At 32.9% G+C, this 19,371-nt stretch overlaps 1 protein-coding gene across 2 annotated transcripts in view; it reads left to right on the top strand.

Moving 5' to 3' along the window:
* The window catches only part of LOC102804005 (E3 ubiquitin-protein ligase MGRN1-like), a 46,179-nt gene that overhangs the window by 6,193 nt on the left and 20,615 nt on the right, over nucleotides 1-19,371 (top strand). For both annotated transcript variants that reach the window (XM_085502145.1, XM_085502144.1), the window contains exons 2-12: nucleotides 3,961-4,079; nucleotides 7,859-7,956; nucleotides 8,223-8,357; nucleotides 11,662-11,779; nucleotides 14,798-14,867; nucleotides 15,267-15,430; nucleotides 16,021-16,135; nucleotides 16,583-16,630; nucleotides 17,136-17,215; nucleotides 17,403-17,508; nucleotides 18,800-18,872. In XM_085502145.1, the coding sequence (XP_085358271.1) occupies nucleotides 3,961-4,079; nucleotides 7,859-7,956; nucleotides 8,223-8,357; nucleotides 11,662-11,779; nucleotides 14,798-14,867; nucleotides 15,267-15,430; nucleotides 16,021-16,135; nucleotides 16,583-16,630; nucleotides 17,136-17,215; nucleotides 17,403-17,508; nucleotides 18,800-18,872 (1,126 nt within the window). The remainder of the gene's footprint in view (nucleotides 1-3,960; nucleotides 4,080-7,858; nucleotides 7,957-8,222; nucleotides 8,358-11,661; nucleotides 11,780-14,797; nucleotides 14,868-15,266; nucleotides 15,431-16,020; nucleotides 16,136-16,582; nucleotides 16,631-17,135; nucleotides 17,216-17,402; nucleotides 17,509-18,799; nucleotides 18,873-19,371) is intronic.

Raw genomic sequence — 19,371 nt, 5'->3', positions numbered from 1 at the left:
GTCATTTTTGGTAGAAAGTGATATTTTCGACTTCTTGTTAAAAACTGTAAGTCCGATTGCTTTGATACTATACATATTGTTCATTTTCTGATGATGTCTTCAGTTCTTTAATTGAAATGTGCATTTCTAACAGCGAAGCTATCTCAGCCGATAGGCTGCTTGTTTTAGTTTATATTAATGACATTTCTAGATCATCCATCCTCCCTTTTTTCATTCAGACTATTTGCTGATGACACCAGTCTATTTTATTCCGTAAAAGACTGTTCTGTAAACTTTCACACACTCAACATTGAATTAAATAAAGTTGCTATCTGGTGTAAATCAAATAAATTAACTATAAACATTGACAAAACAAATTTCATGATTTTTCAGACAGCTCAAAGAAAAACAACTATTGAGGGTGTATTGTCAATTGATGATTTGTCATTAAGAATGGTGTCGTCAGCTGTTTATTTAGGTGTCACGCTTGACTCAACACTTTGTTGGAGACCCCATATCGATAACATTGTTAAAAAAATCAGTAAAACAATTGGGATAATCTCATACTTGAGGCATTATTTACCAAAATCCATTATGATATTACTTTACAACTTGTTGATTCTCCCACACATTGCTTATTGTATAGAAATATGGGGACACACTTTTAGCACATATATTGATCCAATTTTTAAATTACAAAAAAAGTTTGTCAGATTAATTTCTTTCTCTCATTTTCGAGCTAGTATCACACCACTTTTCCTGCAACTTGGCATTCTTGATGTGTATAAATTGTGTAAGTACAATACATGTTTATTTGCATACGATTTAAAAAATGGCCGCCATGCACACTCTGGATCATTACGCCTTATCAATATCACATCCATACCATACACGATCAGTAACCTCTGAGAAACTTGCCACACCACAAATTAATTTAAGTTCAACTAAGAAAAGTCTGACATTTTCTCTTGTAAAACATTGGAATGAGCTCCCAACTTCGTTAAAAACATTAAAGCGAACCTAAATGCGGCCTTAATTTATAGTTGTGTATATTCTAAACTGTATTCGAAATAATATTGCAGTGGTTTAATTTTGTTTTAATTATAACTGTAGCTTGGATAGGCATCTGAAGTGCTTGCCATGGAGGCCATTCATGGAGGAGAATAATTAACGAACGAACATATTTAACATCCGGGTACTTTTCAAAGCTATGACGTTTTAGTATCTGATCGCATTCGTATACGCCATTGTACATAGCCGTTCATGCTGCCAAGCATTGTGTACTATTAATATAAACTCAACTTTTATATGCACAATGTGCTTTTTAAAACTTGGGTTAGAGCCTTATGCGTTTGAACCACAGTATTCTGAGAGTGGAAGCTCAATTGCGTTAAAGTACCGTACTTCCCCGATCGTAAGACCCTCCCGAGTATGAAGCCCATCCCTATGTTTTTACTTGGTATTTATCGAGTTGAGGGCATTCACGATTATAAGCCCAGAGTGTTTTTAATGGGTGTCGACGATATTCTTTAAAATATGCGTGTAAAAGGTGTGTTTCATTTCATAATAATCGTGATTGCCATGTTAGTTTGGTTCATGCTTTTAGTTTTATGAGAAAACTCGCATTAATTTCAAGTTCAGAGTGCATGGCGAACATACACAACGTGATTCGCATCGTTTCTATTCTGTCATTTACTCAGGATGAACATCGATGTTGCAATTCTGGAGTAATCCATATTTCTTTGAGTAGTAGCCTTCGAAAAGCCAAAAATGTGATCGTCAAGGCGTGTACCTGGATATTGGGCATGGTTTACTTTGAGACTATCATGAAAGGCCTAGGGTTTGAACGATGAGACATGTTGGCGACCGAGAAAGGTGTTTAAATTCTTCCTCCACACTCAGTTTACCCAAGGTTACTATTAACCGTCGTTTATATTTCGGAAATTGCGAATCGCCAGTTTTTAGGGAAAAAAATCATCGTTTTTTCGTTGCAATCAGTGCTACAGATCGCATTTTAACATTGCGGTAATTCACTTCCGCATTGCGCTAAACAAATCATCGTCAATAATCGGAAAATTTCATCATTACGACACATCATTTTGATTGGTTAATGAAAGACATGACCTGTTATGTCAAAGGAAGTTGTTCCAGGTCAAATCGTGCTGAAAAACCTCATGGTGGAAAATTTTTTCGCGTCGAGAGTTTGCGTACGATCGAAAACATACCAAAACGAAGATAATGATAAACGCCTTCGTCCACCGTTTCCTCACAGACCCACCCATTATTTCACCGTAAATTCAGACGGTATGTAAATCGTATTGTAATAAAATGTGTGTGTTTTTTATGAACATGTTTGTTTCTTCATTGTAAGTATCGTTCAAATCAATGACGCATGTTTTTTCAAAAATAAGTATTATTTTCCCGAGCCCGACGTGGTGAACGAATATTTTTTTTGGATAATTTTTCGTTGTTTGCAAGATGGTTACAGTGTTTAACCTCAAAACAAAATCATTTTTTTCTGAGTTGGTCCTCGAGTACAAGCTCATCCCTTACTTTTCCTTTACGTGTTCATGCCTCCGGGCTTATGATCAGGGAAGTACGGTATACTGTGACGATTCAGATCAGTCCAGTGTGAGTGATGAGAGTATATCGTCGACGATGCCCCTTGTTCGGATGAAAGTTTTATTTCAAATTACACGGAAGTCTGTGAACAATCTGCTTGGTGTTCCTGTGACACTTGTCCCATGATTTGCCAGTGCAGCCCCGTGAATACATGGACGAAAATGTTTCCACCACCACCCTACGAACTCAAGATAGCATACTCCAGCATCCAGACTTTGAATAATTTGCACGCCGTACTGGAAACAGCATTTATTAGACAGACAAAAAACAAAACAAAATGCCTGTCTCGATCAATCGCACATCCATAATGTTTGTATGTTGATACGCTTGTATTAAATAACATTAACGTAAAAGTCGAAACAACCTAGACTAGAAGTCAATTCACCAGTCCAGCCAGCTATGGCTCCCTAAGTTGCTTATATTTAATCAGATACTATTTCGTCATCATGCTTTGTTACCTTACCTGTTTATTCCTTATGAGGGCGTTTTTTTATGGCAAGATGGCGCAAACGGAAGTCCTTCGCAGGTTTATGGTTTCTCATATTTAAATCATCATAACTCTGAAGATAATCATTTTTTTTAAATTTTTTTTTCAAATTTATTATCAATATACATAACTTGATAAATACAAACACCAAAATAGGCTCTATTTAGTTCCCCTTTAACTTTACGAAACTCGTTCAAAACGGCATTAAAAAAATATCTTTTAACTAATGTATAAATACTTGCATTATTGCAGTATATGTATTAGTATTGTCTATTTTTGTTTTCTTCATTATTATTATTTATGAGAGTTTGTAGTCTCTTTACTTACTTAATTATGTATTTATTTATTTTTAACTTAACAATATAATTTGTTTTGTGTATCACTATTCACAACAACGTACATTTTAACAGTTGAGTATGGTTTTGGGGCCAGGGACTAGATTAGTTCTGCTAGAATTACCTCTCTGGTCCCCACCAGGAAAAATATATATATTTAATATTCATTCAGATAAAGTTCCCTGTACAATTGTCTCTTTTTTTCTGGTGAAATAAATCTATTCTATTCTATTTTATGTACGCCCGTACTGCATAGTCTCAAAATTTAAATATTGTATTGTTGTATCATTATATGTTGTATTTTTCCTGAAAAATAAAAATTGAGCTAATAGTTCGCAATATAAAAAACACATTTATCATATGGAACCTTAAAATTGTCTATGAATTACGAACAATTCAAATAGTAATTTATTCAGCAAAACGTGTGATCATTCTTGTTCAAACTATACACCCCTAAACATGTAATTCAAAACTGAACAGCATCGCTGAGTAAATAGCAGTACTTGACACATGATTTCATCCATAACTCTCTTACAGGCTGTTATTTTGGTAGCCATTTCATGATGGGCGGACAGAGGTTTGAAACTGCTCAGCCAGAAGCTTACTTATTTGGTGAGAACTCGGATCTAAATTTTCTTGGAAGCAGGCCTGCACCAGTAAGTTGTTTCTTTTTGCTTGAAAAATATGTATCAAAAGTAATAGTGCCAGCATCGGCTATATTCATTAGCTTTTACATTTCAGTCTCTTACTTGAATATTTAGAGAAAAACCTGTTGTAAAGTATAATTGAGTTACCTTATTCAATTATTGGCTAGAATACCATAGTATATGAATATAGTTGGTGTCCAAGGCTTTGGTACATGTATTAGGTAAAATAAAGATGATCAAAGGAATGTCTGTGTCCTCTGTTAACTATTTAGGTACATGATACATGATGCAGAAATATATGCTTTTCTTGACTAAATTGCTGTGTGTATTTGGGGTTGAATGAATTCATTTGTGAATGGCTACTAACACAAGTGTATGATGTATTATTTTTTGTTAAACAATAATTATGTATATGTTCACATCAGTGTTTTTTGAACACTATTTACTATTTGTAACTGTCCATTCTATTTGTATTTTGATTACTGTGGAATACTTTATTTTCGCTGGAATTAATTTTCGCTGAAAAAGCTTTTTGGGCATTTTGTATGGAATTTATTTTCACTGATTTTTGATGAGTTTAATGTAAAATATAGGAAAAAAAGTATATTCGCTGGATTTTATTTTCACGGAAACATCCTTTCAGCGAAAATAGCGAAAATAAATTCCAAGCGAAAATACAGTATTCTACAGTATTAGTATATGTGCTATAATAACACAGGCCATAGAAATCTCATTAGTGGAACATTATAGATTTCAGTTTGATCTAGTGCAGTGTTCTCCACGAGGGGTTTCAACAGGGCGCCGCGCCCTGTTATCTGAAATTGGCGCCCTGTTTAAATTGTCAACGCCCTGTTATATTTCCTGTGCACCCTGCATGGTCCCAAACAATAAATTGTTTACAAAACAGGCCAACACTCATTGTCTTCCGAAATGATTCATCGTGCTCAGGGTAACTGGTTCATTGTTTTAAGGTGCAATCCCGGCTTGTTATCGTAGCAGGTCACCGTGAGGTGTCAACACCATCGAACAAAAAGTTTTTTTAACACGATTAAAAATGAACATGTGGCCTAGAAAAGTGCTTTACCGTACCCACATTTTTACTGCCAGGGTAACATCAAATATATAAAATCGTTATCGGTAAAACCATTTATTAAATCATAAGGTCTATGGTTAAAATTAAGCTCTCGCCGTGACTTGTAACGGCAACATCATCACCGCCGAGTGGAACAAAGGCAGCTATGCACTTGCATGATCAGTAAACGACCAGCGCAGCCGACGTACCATCACAGACATTGCTGATCACCAAGATGTTTATATTTAAATGTCACTATTTAAAGTTGAATTTTCTTTCAATTGTAATTAACACTGGTAAAACGGCCATGCTTTCAACTCGCATCATAAGTGGGGGAAATAAATTTACTTGTCTTCTCCTTGGAACAAATATTCTGATTAGTTGTTTTTCGCATCAATGCGTGGCTTTAGCCAATCAAAAGCATCGTTACATAGTATCAGGGTGCACACAGTAAAATGAACTATTTCCGGGTCATAGCTGTTTTCAACGAAGCAGACATCAACGAACTTTCGATTCGAATGAAAATTATTCTTTTAAGTATGTATTTTGTTTTTTTATACCTAATTCTATTATTTTTGATAGTAACTGTTAACTGCAGATCGAAAATCTTCTATTGTGTACATTTTATTTCGTTTGATCATCTTGCTTTTTGGTGCCATTCATGCAAGTATTTTTAATGAACCAATTACGAACGTTTGTGCGACATCATACATTTTATTTTGCTTCGTCCAAATAGTTATAAATCATAAAAATTAAATAAAGCATGTATGTATCTATTTGGGAAAATAAATTAACAAACTTGTTACGTCTTTTTCTGGTCGGGATCATTACTGGTAAACAACTGATGTCGCCGCGTGATGAATTGTGCAGCTAAAATCAGCTGATTGTACGTGCTGACGTTTACTTAATAATAGCTCTTCAAAATTCTCATTTATTTTGTAATAAATATATATTATGCATGTGGAATAATACGTAGATTAATAGATTTTTTGGTTTCCATTTTTCAACATCCATGCCAATGATGCACGTTACAAATGTGTCACACCCACTTCACATTGGCGCGCCCTGTTTAATTTTCAAACCGTGGAGAACCCTGTAGTGTATCATAATTTATAAAGAAATTGTTGAGCCATTCAAATGGGATAAAGCAAGTTTTTAATATTGGTATCATATCCACTTTGGATGAGGATATCAAAATCGGATACTCCAGGTGTCTATTCTGAGACCATTATTTGTTATCATTTTTATGATTTGCTTTTGTGTTAAAAATTAATAAGTTAAATTACGCTGTGGGCCATGTCACAATAGTAGTGTGATTTAAGCTAATATTATAATATTGCATATCAGATAGACCCAATTGCATTCACACACGGGAGGAAATAGTGGTTAGCAAGGGCTAAGGAACACCCAAACTTATTAAGAATATATGATTACTCAGTACAGTATCTAGGAAGGTATGCGTGTTAGTTCTACGGTTAAAAAACAATACCAAAGAAAATTCAGAAAGTGCTGATTGCAGAATAACAGGATGTAACACATCATCAGTTAATTTTTTCTTGAGAACAATCTCTTTATGTGTGATTGCATTGATTGTCATGTCAGAAATGGTATATCAAAATGAATAGTTACAATTCTAATAGTAAATCTTTCAAATGAACATTGAATACAATGACGTTTTGGGCACTTATCCAGAGATAATTGTACATACACGCTTCCTTATCCTGTACTAAGGCTTTCGACTGGGTCTTAAAAACGGGCCAGATTTAATTCATACTTAGCATTTCTTGGTTTGAAAATTGATGAGAACTAGAGCTGGAATGAACATATCGCTGACATTTAAAGTTGGATTTGTACCTTTTCAAATTAGGTAATTTAAGCATTTTTTTTTACCAACCAGTGTTTTATATTACTAAATTTGGATTACTAGTATCGTTATTCTGTGTTGGGTCAGTGTAATAGAGAAGTTCAAATGAAGGTTGTCAGGTTCCAGGCGCCAAAGCAAACAATTATGTAATTCACTTATAAGTACTAGTAGCTCCCTCTTCATAAAAGAGTCATTACCGGTATATTTATAAAAGTCTTTGGCCAAATGTAAACACTTTATGTGGAATAATATCAGCCATGTTAGTTTCATGAAACTGTGTCATTTCAACTGATAGGTCAAGCTGTTTGTTAATAAATCTGAATGCTGAGTACTTTTTGAATAGCACAGAATGGCACAGCACAACACCGAAGTGATTTATAAGTGTTGCAGTGCAATCTTTTGACATTATTTTTGATGAAAATTTTCACAATTTGTTTAACAGAAACAGGAAATTAGAATCATATGAGAAGTGTTTAATGTTATTCATGGTTGTAACAGCTCACTATCCAACAGAGCATTCCTATCTATGCTAATCACAATTTTACATTGTATTCGTGAATATGACTACGAAAAACTGAAACTCTAATTTAGGTGGCATTCTTGTAACCAAAAGATCTCCCTACTTTCTAAAACATTGCCCTTGGGATAAGTTTTGAATTGGATCTAAATGTTGAGAATGATTCTGTTGAATACATAAATAAAAGAAAACAATTCAAAAGACAAATATGTGGTCATTGATTCTTATCTTTTTAATTAGCAGACCCAACTGAGTTGGGGGCATAACATTGTACATAAGTTATCAAATGACCTATAGCTCATTAACACTGTATTTAATGCTTTTTTTAATCATAGTTTCCATACCCAGCCCCACAGAGTAATGAACCTACTAAGACGCTGAAAAGTCTCATAAATATACGAAAAGATTCTTTTCGACTGATCAAAGAAAGTAGGTAAGTATAATGAACAGTATGGAACAATTTATTTTTCACTTATCATCAATCTGCGACCTTTACTTTATATTTAGACAAGAGGCTGTTACTAGGTGATAAATACTACTTCCTAAATAGAAGTGAGAACTCTAATTTAAAGTAGATGTGTGTACTTTGTTCAGTTGTCAGGGTGGCAAAATAAATCCAATACACTTTTGTTAGCCCAAGTGATATTGTTGGGTGTTTAATCATTAATTATCGTTTGTGCTTTCTTTTCATTTACTTAGATGCACAGCTGATGATGAAACTGAGGAAACACCCAATAATTTATATAACATGGAGTTTACTTTTGACTGTGAAGCTAAAGTGGGAATTACAATATATTACTTTGCATCTGAAGATATTGCAAATGGAAAAATATCGTAAGTTCTTTTATGGTTTTAACTGTAAATGATCTGCTGATATTTTGTTGTTTACCTTTTAATATATGTCACTTGCAGGTAGAACACATGTTTTAAATATTAATGAGGACTCTTTATATTCAAAGCATGTCCAAAGTGCACCTTGAACAATATTAATGACCCTTCTTCTAGTAATAAGTAACGTGTTGTTATGATTTTCAAATGCTTTACTTTTTGACTCCCATGTGCGAAGCACAAAATGGGAGTCTTTGCAGTTAGTGTGTCTGTATGTGTGTATGTGTGTATGTGTGTATGTGTGTATGTGTGTATGTGTGTATGTGTGTATGTGTGTATGTGTGTATGTGTGTGTGTATGTGTGTATGTGTGTCCGACTGTTCCACTGCTATCTCAAGAACCATACATCGGTTTTTGATGAAACTTGGTGCATAGATGCTCTGGGCCAATGCGCAGATTTGATTAGGTTTTGGTAAAAATCCATGCTCGTTAATTACCTAATTTGCATGATAATTAGCTAATTTTTAGCTGTTCTATGACTGTTCCACTGATATCTAAAGAACCACTCATTGGATTTTGATGAAACTTGGTACATAGATGCTCTGAACATATGCGCAGATTTGATTAATTTTTGGTAAAAATCCGTGCATATTAATTACCTAATTTGCATGATAATTAGCTATTTTTTAGTGGTTCCATGACTGTTCCACTGATATCTAAACAACCACTCATTGGATTTTGATGAAACTTTGTACATAGATGATCTGAACTAATGCTAGGTTTTGATTAGTTTTTGGTAATAATCCGTGGATACTAATTACCTAATTTGCATAATGATTAGTCAATTTTCGGTTTTTCCACTGATATCTCAAGTACTAATCATCACATTTCAATGAAACTTGGTACATAGATGTCATACGACACTGCACAGACCTGATAGTTTTTATGGTAATATCAGTACGTATTAATTACCTAATTTGCATAATTAATTAATTTTCAGCATTTGATATAAGTAGTTAGCATTACATTTCAATGAAACTTGGTACTTACATACTCAAGGACTATGCAGAGATTGATTGTTTTCGATAAATATTTGTGCATATTAATCACCTAATTTGCATAATTAGTTAATTTTCAGCTTTTCCACGGGTATCTCAAGTACTAATCATCGCATTTCAATGAAACTTGGTACATAGATCCTTTAGGACTATGCAGAGACCTGATTAGTTTTAGGGTAAATAATTGTGCATATTAATTACCTAATTTGCATAATTAATTTTCAGCTTTTCTACTGATATCTAAAGTACTAATCATCATATTTCAATGAATCTAGAATTATGCAGACCCAATTAGTTTCCGGTAAATATTTGTGCATATTAATCACCTAATTTGCATAATTAACCAACTTTCACACTGATATCTCAGGTACTATACATCACATATCAATGAATGTACATGGATGCTGTAGGACAATAGACAGACCTGAATAATTGTGGGTTAAAATCTGTACATATTAATTACCTAATTTGCATAATTAACCAATTTTAATCTTTCACACTGATATCTAAAGTACCGTAAAAACTCCAAAATTTCGACTGGTTTTAAATAATTTGTGTTAGAAATGTGACGTGTTTTTAGAGTCAAAATTAAGGTGCATTTTCGGACAGTCGAATTTTTCAGAATAGAAATCAGCAAAAAAAAATGGGGATGATAGACAGTGTGCTTCATTAGTTTTTAAAAAATGCAATGTCCGTCAATTGACGTAAACTTCCTCATGTTTCACGGTAAAAGCAAAGGTCGTGGCCAAGTTGTAACTCAAAATCTAAACAAAGTCATCAATCAGTGAGTATTATGACAAGCAAAACAAAACATCAAGACGCGGAGAAGAGGTCAGCACAAAACTAATAGGTCAAAAGACAAAGCTGTCTCGCACTACCTAGGAAAACTTGCGAATGTTCGAAGTACAGGTACCCATTGGACAAAAGATACATGGAAGTTTAGCAAACGATCTCCCCGACCCAGTGCAATGTATCCGGTTAGAATCAAAGCTCACGTGTCCCTTATTTGAGCACCGTACCGGTGATTTGAGGGACCAAATTCTGCCGTAAATTCGCCCTTGGATTAAAAAATATAATGGGATTTAAGAAAATAAAATGGGACTTTTAAGGTGTATTTTGGCGTCATTTTTCGGACATTTCAATCAATCCTGCCGGCTAAAATAGAGTCTAAGTTTTACCGTAGTCATTGACGTCTGTCTATTCAAGAGTACACGAGTATGATTTTTATCGTGACTAGCGTGAGCGGGTAAGCTTCCTTTCGAGAATGAGCTGTTATCACTGTGAACAATGTTAAATTATTCTTCAGATGACCAGTTTATTTTTTAAAAACAACTAATTTTTTTATTTAAAAAAAATCATGCCGTTTTCGCAACATCCAGCTTTTTGATTGGTTAATTAGCGATTTGACCTATTTGACCTAAGAGAACATGGCGGATATCCTACAGCATCAAACGTTTATACGAGACCGGAATCATTCACTTACGATGAAACTAAGTTGACTTTTATTTGTATTTCATAACCATTCAACAAATTTATTTTGTGTACATTATTATAATCACTACTGAGTACAGTAATAATCAACAATTCAGAAACGCAGCATGCCGAGATTTTTGTGTTCGTTTTTATTTGAAACTTCGTTTATTTAGAATATATTTTCGTTACCAATAAAATAAAAATCTCTCAGTCAATCAGAAACCCGGATTCATGCCTTTGAGAAAGGTCCCGTTTGAACGCTCACATCGGTTTTTTTTTTCGTTTGGGGGAAAACTAAAACTGGTCGCAATTTTCGAATAAGAATGAGTCGGCAATTTTTAGTGGAGTCGAAAATTTGGAGGTAAATAAAACACCGAAACCCGGCAAATAAATAGGCGGTCAAATTTTTAGAGGGGTCGAAATTTTGGAGTTTTCACGGTGCTAATTATTCCATTTCAATGAAACTTAGTACAAAGATGCTCTAGGACAATGTACAAACCTAATTAGTTTGGGGTAAAAATCTGTTCATATTAATTCCCTAATAAGCATAATAATTCATAATTTTTTGGTTCTAATCACATTTCAATTAAACTTGGAGACATAGATTTTCTGTTACATTGCGCAGACCTCATTAGTTTTACACTCAAATCTGGTCATATTAATTTTCTGATTTGCATAATTAGTTTTCAGCTAAGTAATTTCGAATTATATTTAATGTGTCTCCAATACTCTCAGCACATGGGAGTTCTTTCTAAGCTTTCTTTGATTCTGTTTTACAGTTATATCCCAAAGGATTCCAGTCATAAATCAGAAACTTTTTATTACAAGAGAGGTGCCAATCAGCAATTCAATCAACCGGCTTATACTATTGATCCGTCTAAATTTAATGAAAATGAGGTAAGATATTTGTCCTGTGTAGTATAGCTTTACTTAATATGAAAAATTATGGTTTTTTTTACTTTTAAAAAAGAATTTTGATTTTTCATAATTTTGTAAAGGATTTGTTTTAGCAGTAATTATCCTTGAAATTCACAACAAATCACACAAAAAACCCAACAGCAAAGTAAAGAAGTTGAGGTTGTTTCCATCTTTATTACTTTTCACATGATTTATTAGTTGAGCTGTGTTCTTTATTGTTTATTCTATTTTCTCCTTGCCTGTAATAATAAGGAAGTGGCAAGGTATAGGGGTAATACCATGTCTGCTGTTGTAGTCGTGTGGCCAGGATAAGTTATCAGTCCATGTACAATCTTAGTGAGATGTGGGTAAATATGTTATTATTTAAGAATGTCAGATGTCTGTCTGTGGAGTGGAAGCATATCAAATCTGCAGTGTAATTGGATACAATTGGATTCTGGATAACTTGGGCATATATTTATTTTAGATGAGCTTGAAAGTTCATTGAAAGATAATAAACACTAATTTTTTTAAATATTTTTGTAAGAGTGTACTTGGTTAGATCATTATTATTTGTTGTCAAGATATATATAAACGAAAGTAAAAATGCCTATTGTCTATAGAGGGCGTGATTTGATAAAAAAGGAGAAATCATGATATCATCTGTTTAGATCTTATGTGGTTATTGGTTGTCTTTTGAAATCAGTAAAGGTAATTTTCATGGTGTCTGTTATTGATTACGGTTTAGTCACAGTATATTAGACTTTATTTGAAATTTTAAAAAGAATCTGGTGTCTAGTAAGCAATGAATCGCAGTTATATGCTACAAGGAGTTGTGTGTCCAATGAGCTGTTGCCATCTTGTCAAACTTGTCAAAATGTAATTTAAATAAAAGTGCCAAAGTACAAACTCTTGAACTAGTGTACATTTGTTTGTTATGTTTTCACAAAAGGAATGTGTTTTACTGTCCTGTTTGGTGTTGGTTTTGTACATGCTTGTATTGTTTGTTGCAAATCTAAAGTGTGATAATTTTTATTTGGTCTTGCATCAGTTTAAATGGCTCTTGTGATACAGATGGACAGTTTGTATGAAAAAACAATATACAGTAATTTAAGTTCAGGATAGAAATCCGGTACAAAATAAACATTTAAAAAACATTGAGGCGTCCTGGTTTCTTTGCTTTTTAGAGCTGACAAATACAAATAAGTGAAAGGAAATATAAATGAAAATATACTGGTAGTAATGAACGGCAATAACCAAAATAAAATAAAAATGGCAGTTAAAATAAAAAAAGCAAAAACTTATTATATTGTAATAAAATCAAAGTATAATTGTGAAGACAAATTAATCACCAACAAAACATAACATTTATCACTCAAGCCTTGAAATAAACTCCTACATAGATCCAATGATTGTGAATATTGTGACAGGAAAGAGCTTGAGATGGTACTTGAAGATGTTATCTAGAAAGACACTAGAAGATGAAAAATAAGTGTGGGTTATGACTTTACTATTTCATTTATGCAACTCCAGAGGGCGCTATACACAGTCTCCTCATTGCTGCCTAAGCAAAATATCAATTATACAGTTGTAAGAATTACTATGTTTAGTTTCAACAGATGTTGATTTTACATTAACATATAAGAGACAACATGACAACAAAACCTATTTCATCTATGTATCCACATTAATCTTGGTGCATCTTTGTGGTGAAATGGCCATAGAATTTAGAAACCAACCAAACTTCTCAATAATTATTTAAAGTATTAATGAATGTTTGGAGAACATCATTTATGATATTATTCCTATGGGCCTATAGTTTTTGTTTAATTCTCTATTGATACTTAGAAGTATATGCATTAATTCAGCGAGAAATTCCTCAATTTGTTACTGCAAAAATTTTTTTTTCTTCCAAATTTTCAACCAAATTGTCAGTTGATACTATAGACCTATACAACTGACGACAATAAATGACCTTTTCTGGATGTCAAATAAATTAATCTAGGCAGTTTGAATTGGTAATGGAACCATAGAAAGTGATTCACATGATTGAGATTCAACTTGTAGTGTATTATTATCTTTGATACACAGCATTTGAATCTTTTGATTTGTTTTCTCCCATATGTGAAGTACACAAGGGGAGTCTTTGTAGTTACTGTGTCTGTATGTGCGCATTTGTCTTATCAATGTTGTGAAGTCTTGCATTTAACTTTAACTATTTTTCATAACTTATATAAAAATTTATTCAAACTCAAGTCAAGTTTGCATAGCTTAGGCTTAGTAAAATAGGAAGGTATGGTACAATTTTTTTAATGCTGAATTGTATTGTAACGGTAATTGGGTTTAATTAAACTCAAATTAAATTGCAACCTTATATAGAGTTGTGTTTCAATCCAAACTTAATGAAACTATATTAAACATTAATCCAATACATGTCGTCACAACGATGGTTTGACATGTATGTGCATGCATGTGTATGCATCTGTGTGTGCATATGTCCATCTTTTCTACTGATCTCTCACATGCATGCATATTAATTACCTAATTTACATGAAAAATAGTTAATGACTGTTCCACTGATATCTAAAGAACCACTCATTTTTGGGTAAAAATTTGTGCATATTAATTACTTAATTTGCATAATGATTAGTCACTTTTCTACTGATCATCACTTGTCTATCAGTGCCTGGGAACAATGACCTGATTAGTTTTGGAATGAAATTCGAGCATACGAATTGCCATATTTGCACAATGTGCATAATCATCACATTTCATTGAAAATTGCTGGAGTAATCCACAGATGTGATCAGTTTAATAATGAAAAACATGCATATTGATTATTATTATTATTATTACTATCTTAATGTCCAATTCCCGATATCTCAAAAAATCAGATTTAAATTGAACATTGTGGTTGAGAGGTGCTCTGGAATAAATTAGGAATTAATTTTTAATATGTCTCCAACATCTCAGCACATAGGAGTTCTTACTAAGCTTTCTTTTTATTTTTAATTTCAGTTCAACTATGATCCCACTAGAGACCTTATACCGTTAGTAATACAGTGTACTGTGTCAGAATCGGGTGATGGTAAGCCATGAATGTTATAAATCATTGTGAGACTTGTAGTCATGTACAAAATGTGTGATGATTTGATCTTATTTTCCGTGACTTACTCATAATCTTGTCGTAAAGATCCCAATGTTGTCTACTAAACATTTTCACGCTTTCCCCAGCTTCAATGAAAATTTATATGTTGCTAAAATAAAGTGGTTTACAGTATTTGGAAAATGAGGACATTGAATTTGACTTAACGAATCTTACTATCGGTGGTTGAAAGTATGAAAATTGCAAAAAATTTTAATTGTGATTGAATTTCTATTTGTTCTGAAAGCATTGCCTATACATCTCTAATTTAATTCTGAAAATGTTGTTATTTTATTGAAAATGTTTTTATTGAATGTAATAATTTTTGATTCCATCATGCAGAGTATGCTGGCCACTCGCATGTTTTACTTGCAACATTTGAGAAAACTTCAGATGGGACATACAATGTCAAACCACTTAAACAGAAACAGATGGTGGATGGGGTTTGTTATTTACTGCAAGAGATTTATGGAATAGAAAACAAAAATGCTCTGGAGAGTAACAAAGTATGTTTGTTTTTTATCACGTTTTTTACACTATATTGCAAGAAAATATTCACTGACATAGCTAGTAATACTGGTTCACAGGCTGTTACTAGAAAAGTATTCTTAAAATAGACAATGTTAGGGTAATTATAACCATTACTGGCTGTACTCCACACCACGCAGGAATGACAAAATGACTGCTTAATTTTTTTTACTGCACTTTCGGTTTAAGTAGTTAACCAGTGGAATTGAAAAAAAAAAACTATTACAAATAACTTTTCAATAAAATATTTATTTCAAATAATGGCACTGAGCATTATGTGATTATTTCTGAAAATGTCTGATTTGGGTAATTTGTCTATTTCACATGCATAATTACATCAGCTTTATTTTTAGGATGATTTTGGAATCATTTTGAATTAGTTAATAAAATAAAAAAAATAATGATTATGCCAGATTCTAGTAGCAAATTGGAATAATATATTTTCAAACGAGAAGGTTACTTGGACTGACCTTCAATGATGTAATGTTGTCAACAATTTGTAAACAAAATATTTTGTTTTGACAAGTATGACTGTTGAGAATAACATTGTGTTTTTTTTAATTTTCAGTTGTTAGAAGATGATTTTCCAGACGATAATGGTTCTGAGTGTGTCATTTGTATGTGTGATCTTAGAGATACATTAATTTTACCGTGTAGGCATTTGTGTCTTTGCAGTGGTTGTGGTGAGTGTCATCTGACTGTGTAGGTATACTACATCTCCCCCATGCCATCTGTATCAGATTATTTATTCTCTATTATTATAGTGGAACACAGAGATTTACTTTTGTTGATTATATATTGATGGCTCTCTGTCTCTTTCATAAAGTTTTTTTTCATCAAAATCAATGCCAAAAAATTACATTCTAACACTTCAGATGAACTTGTGAATGAAAAACACATGGCGAGTATCACTTCACACTGAATGTTTGCATGAAACCAAAAACCTTCACTTTACAATGAAAATAACTTGCGTTTTACTTGCATTTCATAACAAACTGATTTAGTGTATGCTATTATAATCAGAAGTAATAAATGTTTGTAACACAACAAAATGTTGTTTTCAGTGCACAAGAATTAAACAAAAATATAGTGTTGTATAGCATATTGATATACATTGCAATTGTTTACAGCGGACTCTTTGAGATACCAGTCTAGCTGCTGCCCCATATGCAGAGCACGTAAGTAATCATTCTGTTTTATTTCAATCTTCTTTCAAATGGCAGTTATATAAAATTGTGTATAAACATCACTATTATTAACGTTATCTCTGAGGTTTTGTTTTGTCACTAACTTTTTCTTTTGATATTCAAACTAGAAACACTAAGCAAATGAGCATAATGTATGCAATTTAGTTAGCATACTAAGTAATTTGATTAATGGAGAATATTTGCATACTGAGCTACATAAAATGATACTAGGTTGTTACTTGGACGTCAGTGTAATCATCTATGTGTACTGTGTATACTTTGTGGTATTCTTGTGATAACATTTAAATGTGTTATCCTGCTAGTAGTCATAGTTACTCGGTAGTGAGAAATAACATCTTGGAATGCCAGAAAATAAACATACATCTGTAACACATTTTCATGCATACATATGAAGGATAGCTAAACACTATTATTTTCACTGCCAGATGTTTCATAATGGTAATAGTCATTTTATTGGTTTTTCTTCTTGTTTTAGCTTTCAGAGCTTTACTTCAGATTCGTGCTTTGAGAAAAAAAAGCAGCAGTGTACCATCACCAGACACAGATGACAATTGGGTGAGTCTCATCTCATTTGTCATTTCCAGAAAGTTGATATTATTCTGATGTGGGCTGTGTTTTCTAATTTTTTTACAATAGTACAGTAAATTAGGAAATGCTGTCATATTTGTTCTATTTCTTATTTAGGAGGCAACATAAAAACTCCAAAATTAAAATTGTATGCCATGTTGTTTATATATCTCAGGTATCTCAAGAGAATGTTCCACCTGGTTATGAAGCAATACCATTAGGTGAAGCTTTGAATGGTCCACAAGCTTTACCACCACCAGTATTATCACTTGCCGCTGAAGGTAAGACAGTTTCACATTTGATTTTATGTTTTTCAACCATCAAAACTTAAAAACTGTCTGAAACTAATGAAAATTATGGCACAAGTTTAATAAAAAGTCTGATATTACAGACTCACAAATGGTATCCTGTATCTGTTTCCCAGCTTTTAAAAGACAAAACACAGAAATTGTAATTTATTCAAGACATTGTCAGAAGTTACAGTATGTCATACATTTTAAACTCTCGTGTGTAAAGCACACAATAGTCTTTGCAGTTAGCCTGTCTGTCTGTCTGTCTGTCTGTCTGTCTGTCTGTCTGTCTGTCTGTCTGTCTGTCTGTCTGTCTGTCTGTCTGTCTGTCTGTCTGTCTGTCTGTATGTCTGTCTGTCTGTCTGTTTGTATGTACATGTATGTGTGTATGTGTGTGTGTATGTCTGTCCGTTCCACGGATATCTTAATAACAGTATGTTGGTTTTCAATGAAACTTGGTGCGTAGATGCTATGGGCTATTGTGATTAGGGTTTGGTTGAAATCCTTGCATATTAATTACCTAATTTACATGATAATTACCTAATTTTAGCTGTCTCATGTTTGTTCTACTGATACCTAAAGAGCCATTCATTGGCTTTTGATGAAACTTGTTACATAGATGCTCTGGACTAATGCTCAAATTTGATTGGTTTTGGGTAAAAATCCATGCATATAATTAACCTAATTTACATGATGATTAGTCAATTTTCAGCTTTTCCACTGATAACCCAGGTACTAATCATCACATTTCAATAAAAATTGCATAGCCTTGTGTGTACATGGCTTTACAACACATACACACTTTGGTTGACATCTGAAACTGATACATCAGCAATATTAAATTAATATCATTCATAACAGCACTTCATGATATAGTGTGAAATCACCAACATGAGATAAATGTATGGTTTGAGCTTGACACGCATGAGGTTGAAAGGTCAATTGCCTTGGACCAGTTAGATTATTGGAATTATTATTAAATAGTATAGAGATATTAAAGAACTTACCATCACATGACAAGGCTAATTACAAAATTTGGGTAAATTACTATAAAAAAAACTTGTTACAAAGATCAAAATATTGTTTTAATATGATGAAACCACATGTAATTCTGGCAAAAAAAACATGTTTCCAAAATCACGTAAACAAAACACATAAATTTGTCAGACTTTTATCCTTCAATATTCTCAAAAAAAAAAGCGTGATTTGAAGTGTTAAATAATGAGTTGCCCAGATCCTGCCTTTACCGGTATTGTAATTTGGCTTGTGTTTTCTTATGTAGGTGGAACTGGAACTACACGAAGTTCTGATAGAAATGATTATGCAAATGAAGGTAGAACAAGGAGAGGACGAAGGTAAGTTAATGAAATTACCATGAAATGTTGAATATAGTTGTGGTCGCCATCAGTTGGGCTTACCTAGCAGTGTAAAGCCAATACTAGTCAGACTCTCTGTGAAAGAGGGAATTATAGTTGGCGTAAATATTCTAATTTAGGTGTCAGGTCATAGTGAATGGCCTTAATTTGGTTCTGAAATAGGTGTCACAAACAGCTTGAAAGATTACCCTAGTACAACAAACAAATTTCCTCATGATAAAAAACAAACTTGAAAAAAAATGAAATATCAATTTGTTTTATTTTTTGTGGGTAATAATAAAAAGTATAGAACAAGTTTCAAATAAACGCATTGCATAGTACTACAAATCAAAATACAATGTATATCACAGTAGTGTAAACCAATTATGCTGCTTGCATCTTTCAAGGTCTTACAAACATTGATTATTCTTCAGACGTGATTATAAAACTGTACAAAAATCAATAAATTGGTTTGTTATGCAATGCAAATAAAATTTAA

Source organism: Saccoglossus kowalevskii, chromosome 8, assembly GCF_978046115.1.
Source record: "Saccoglossus kowalevskii chromosome 8, keSacKowa6.1, whole genome shotgun sequence".
NCBI lineage: Eukaryota > Metazoa > Hemichordata > Enteropneusta > Harrimaniidae > Saccoglossus > Saccoglossus kowalevskii.
This window is presented reverse-complemented; position numbering and strand designations above follow the sequence as displayed.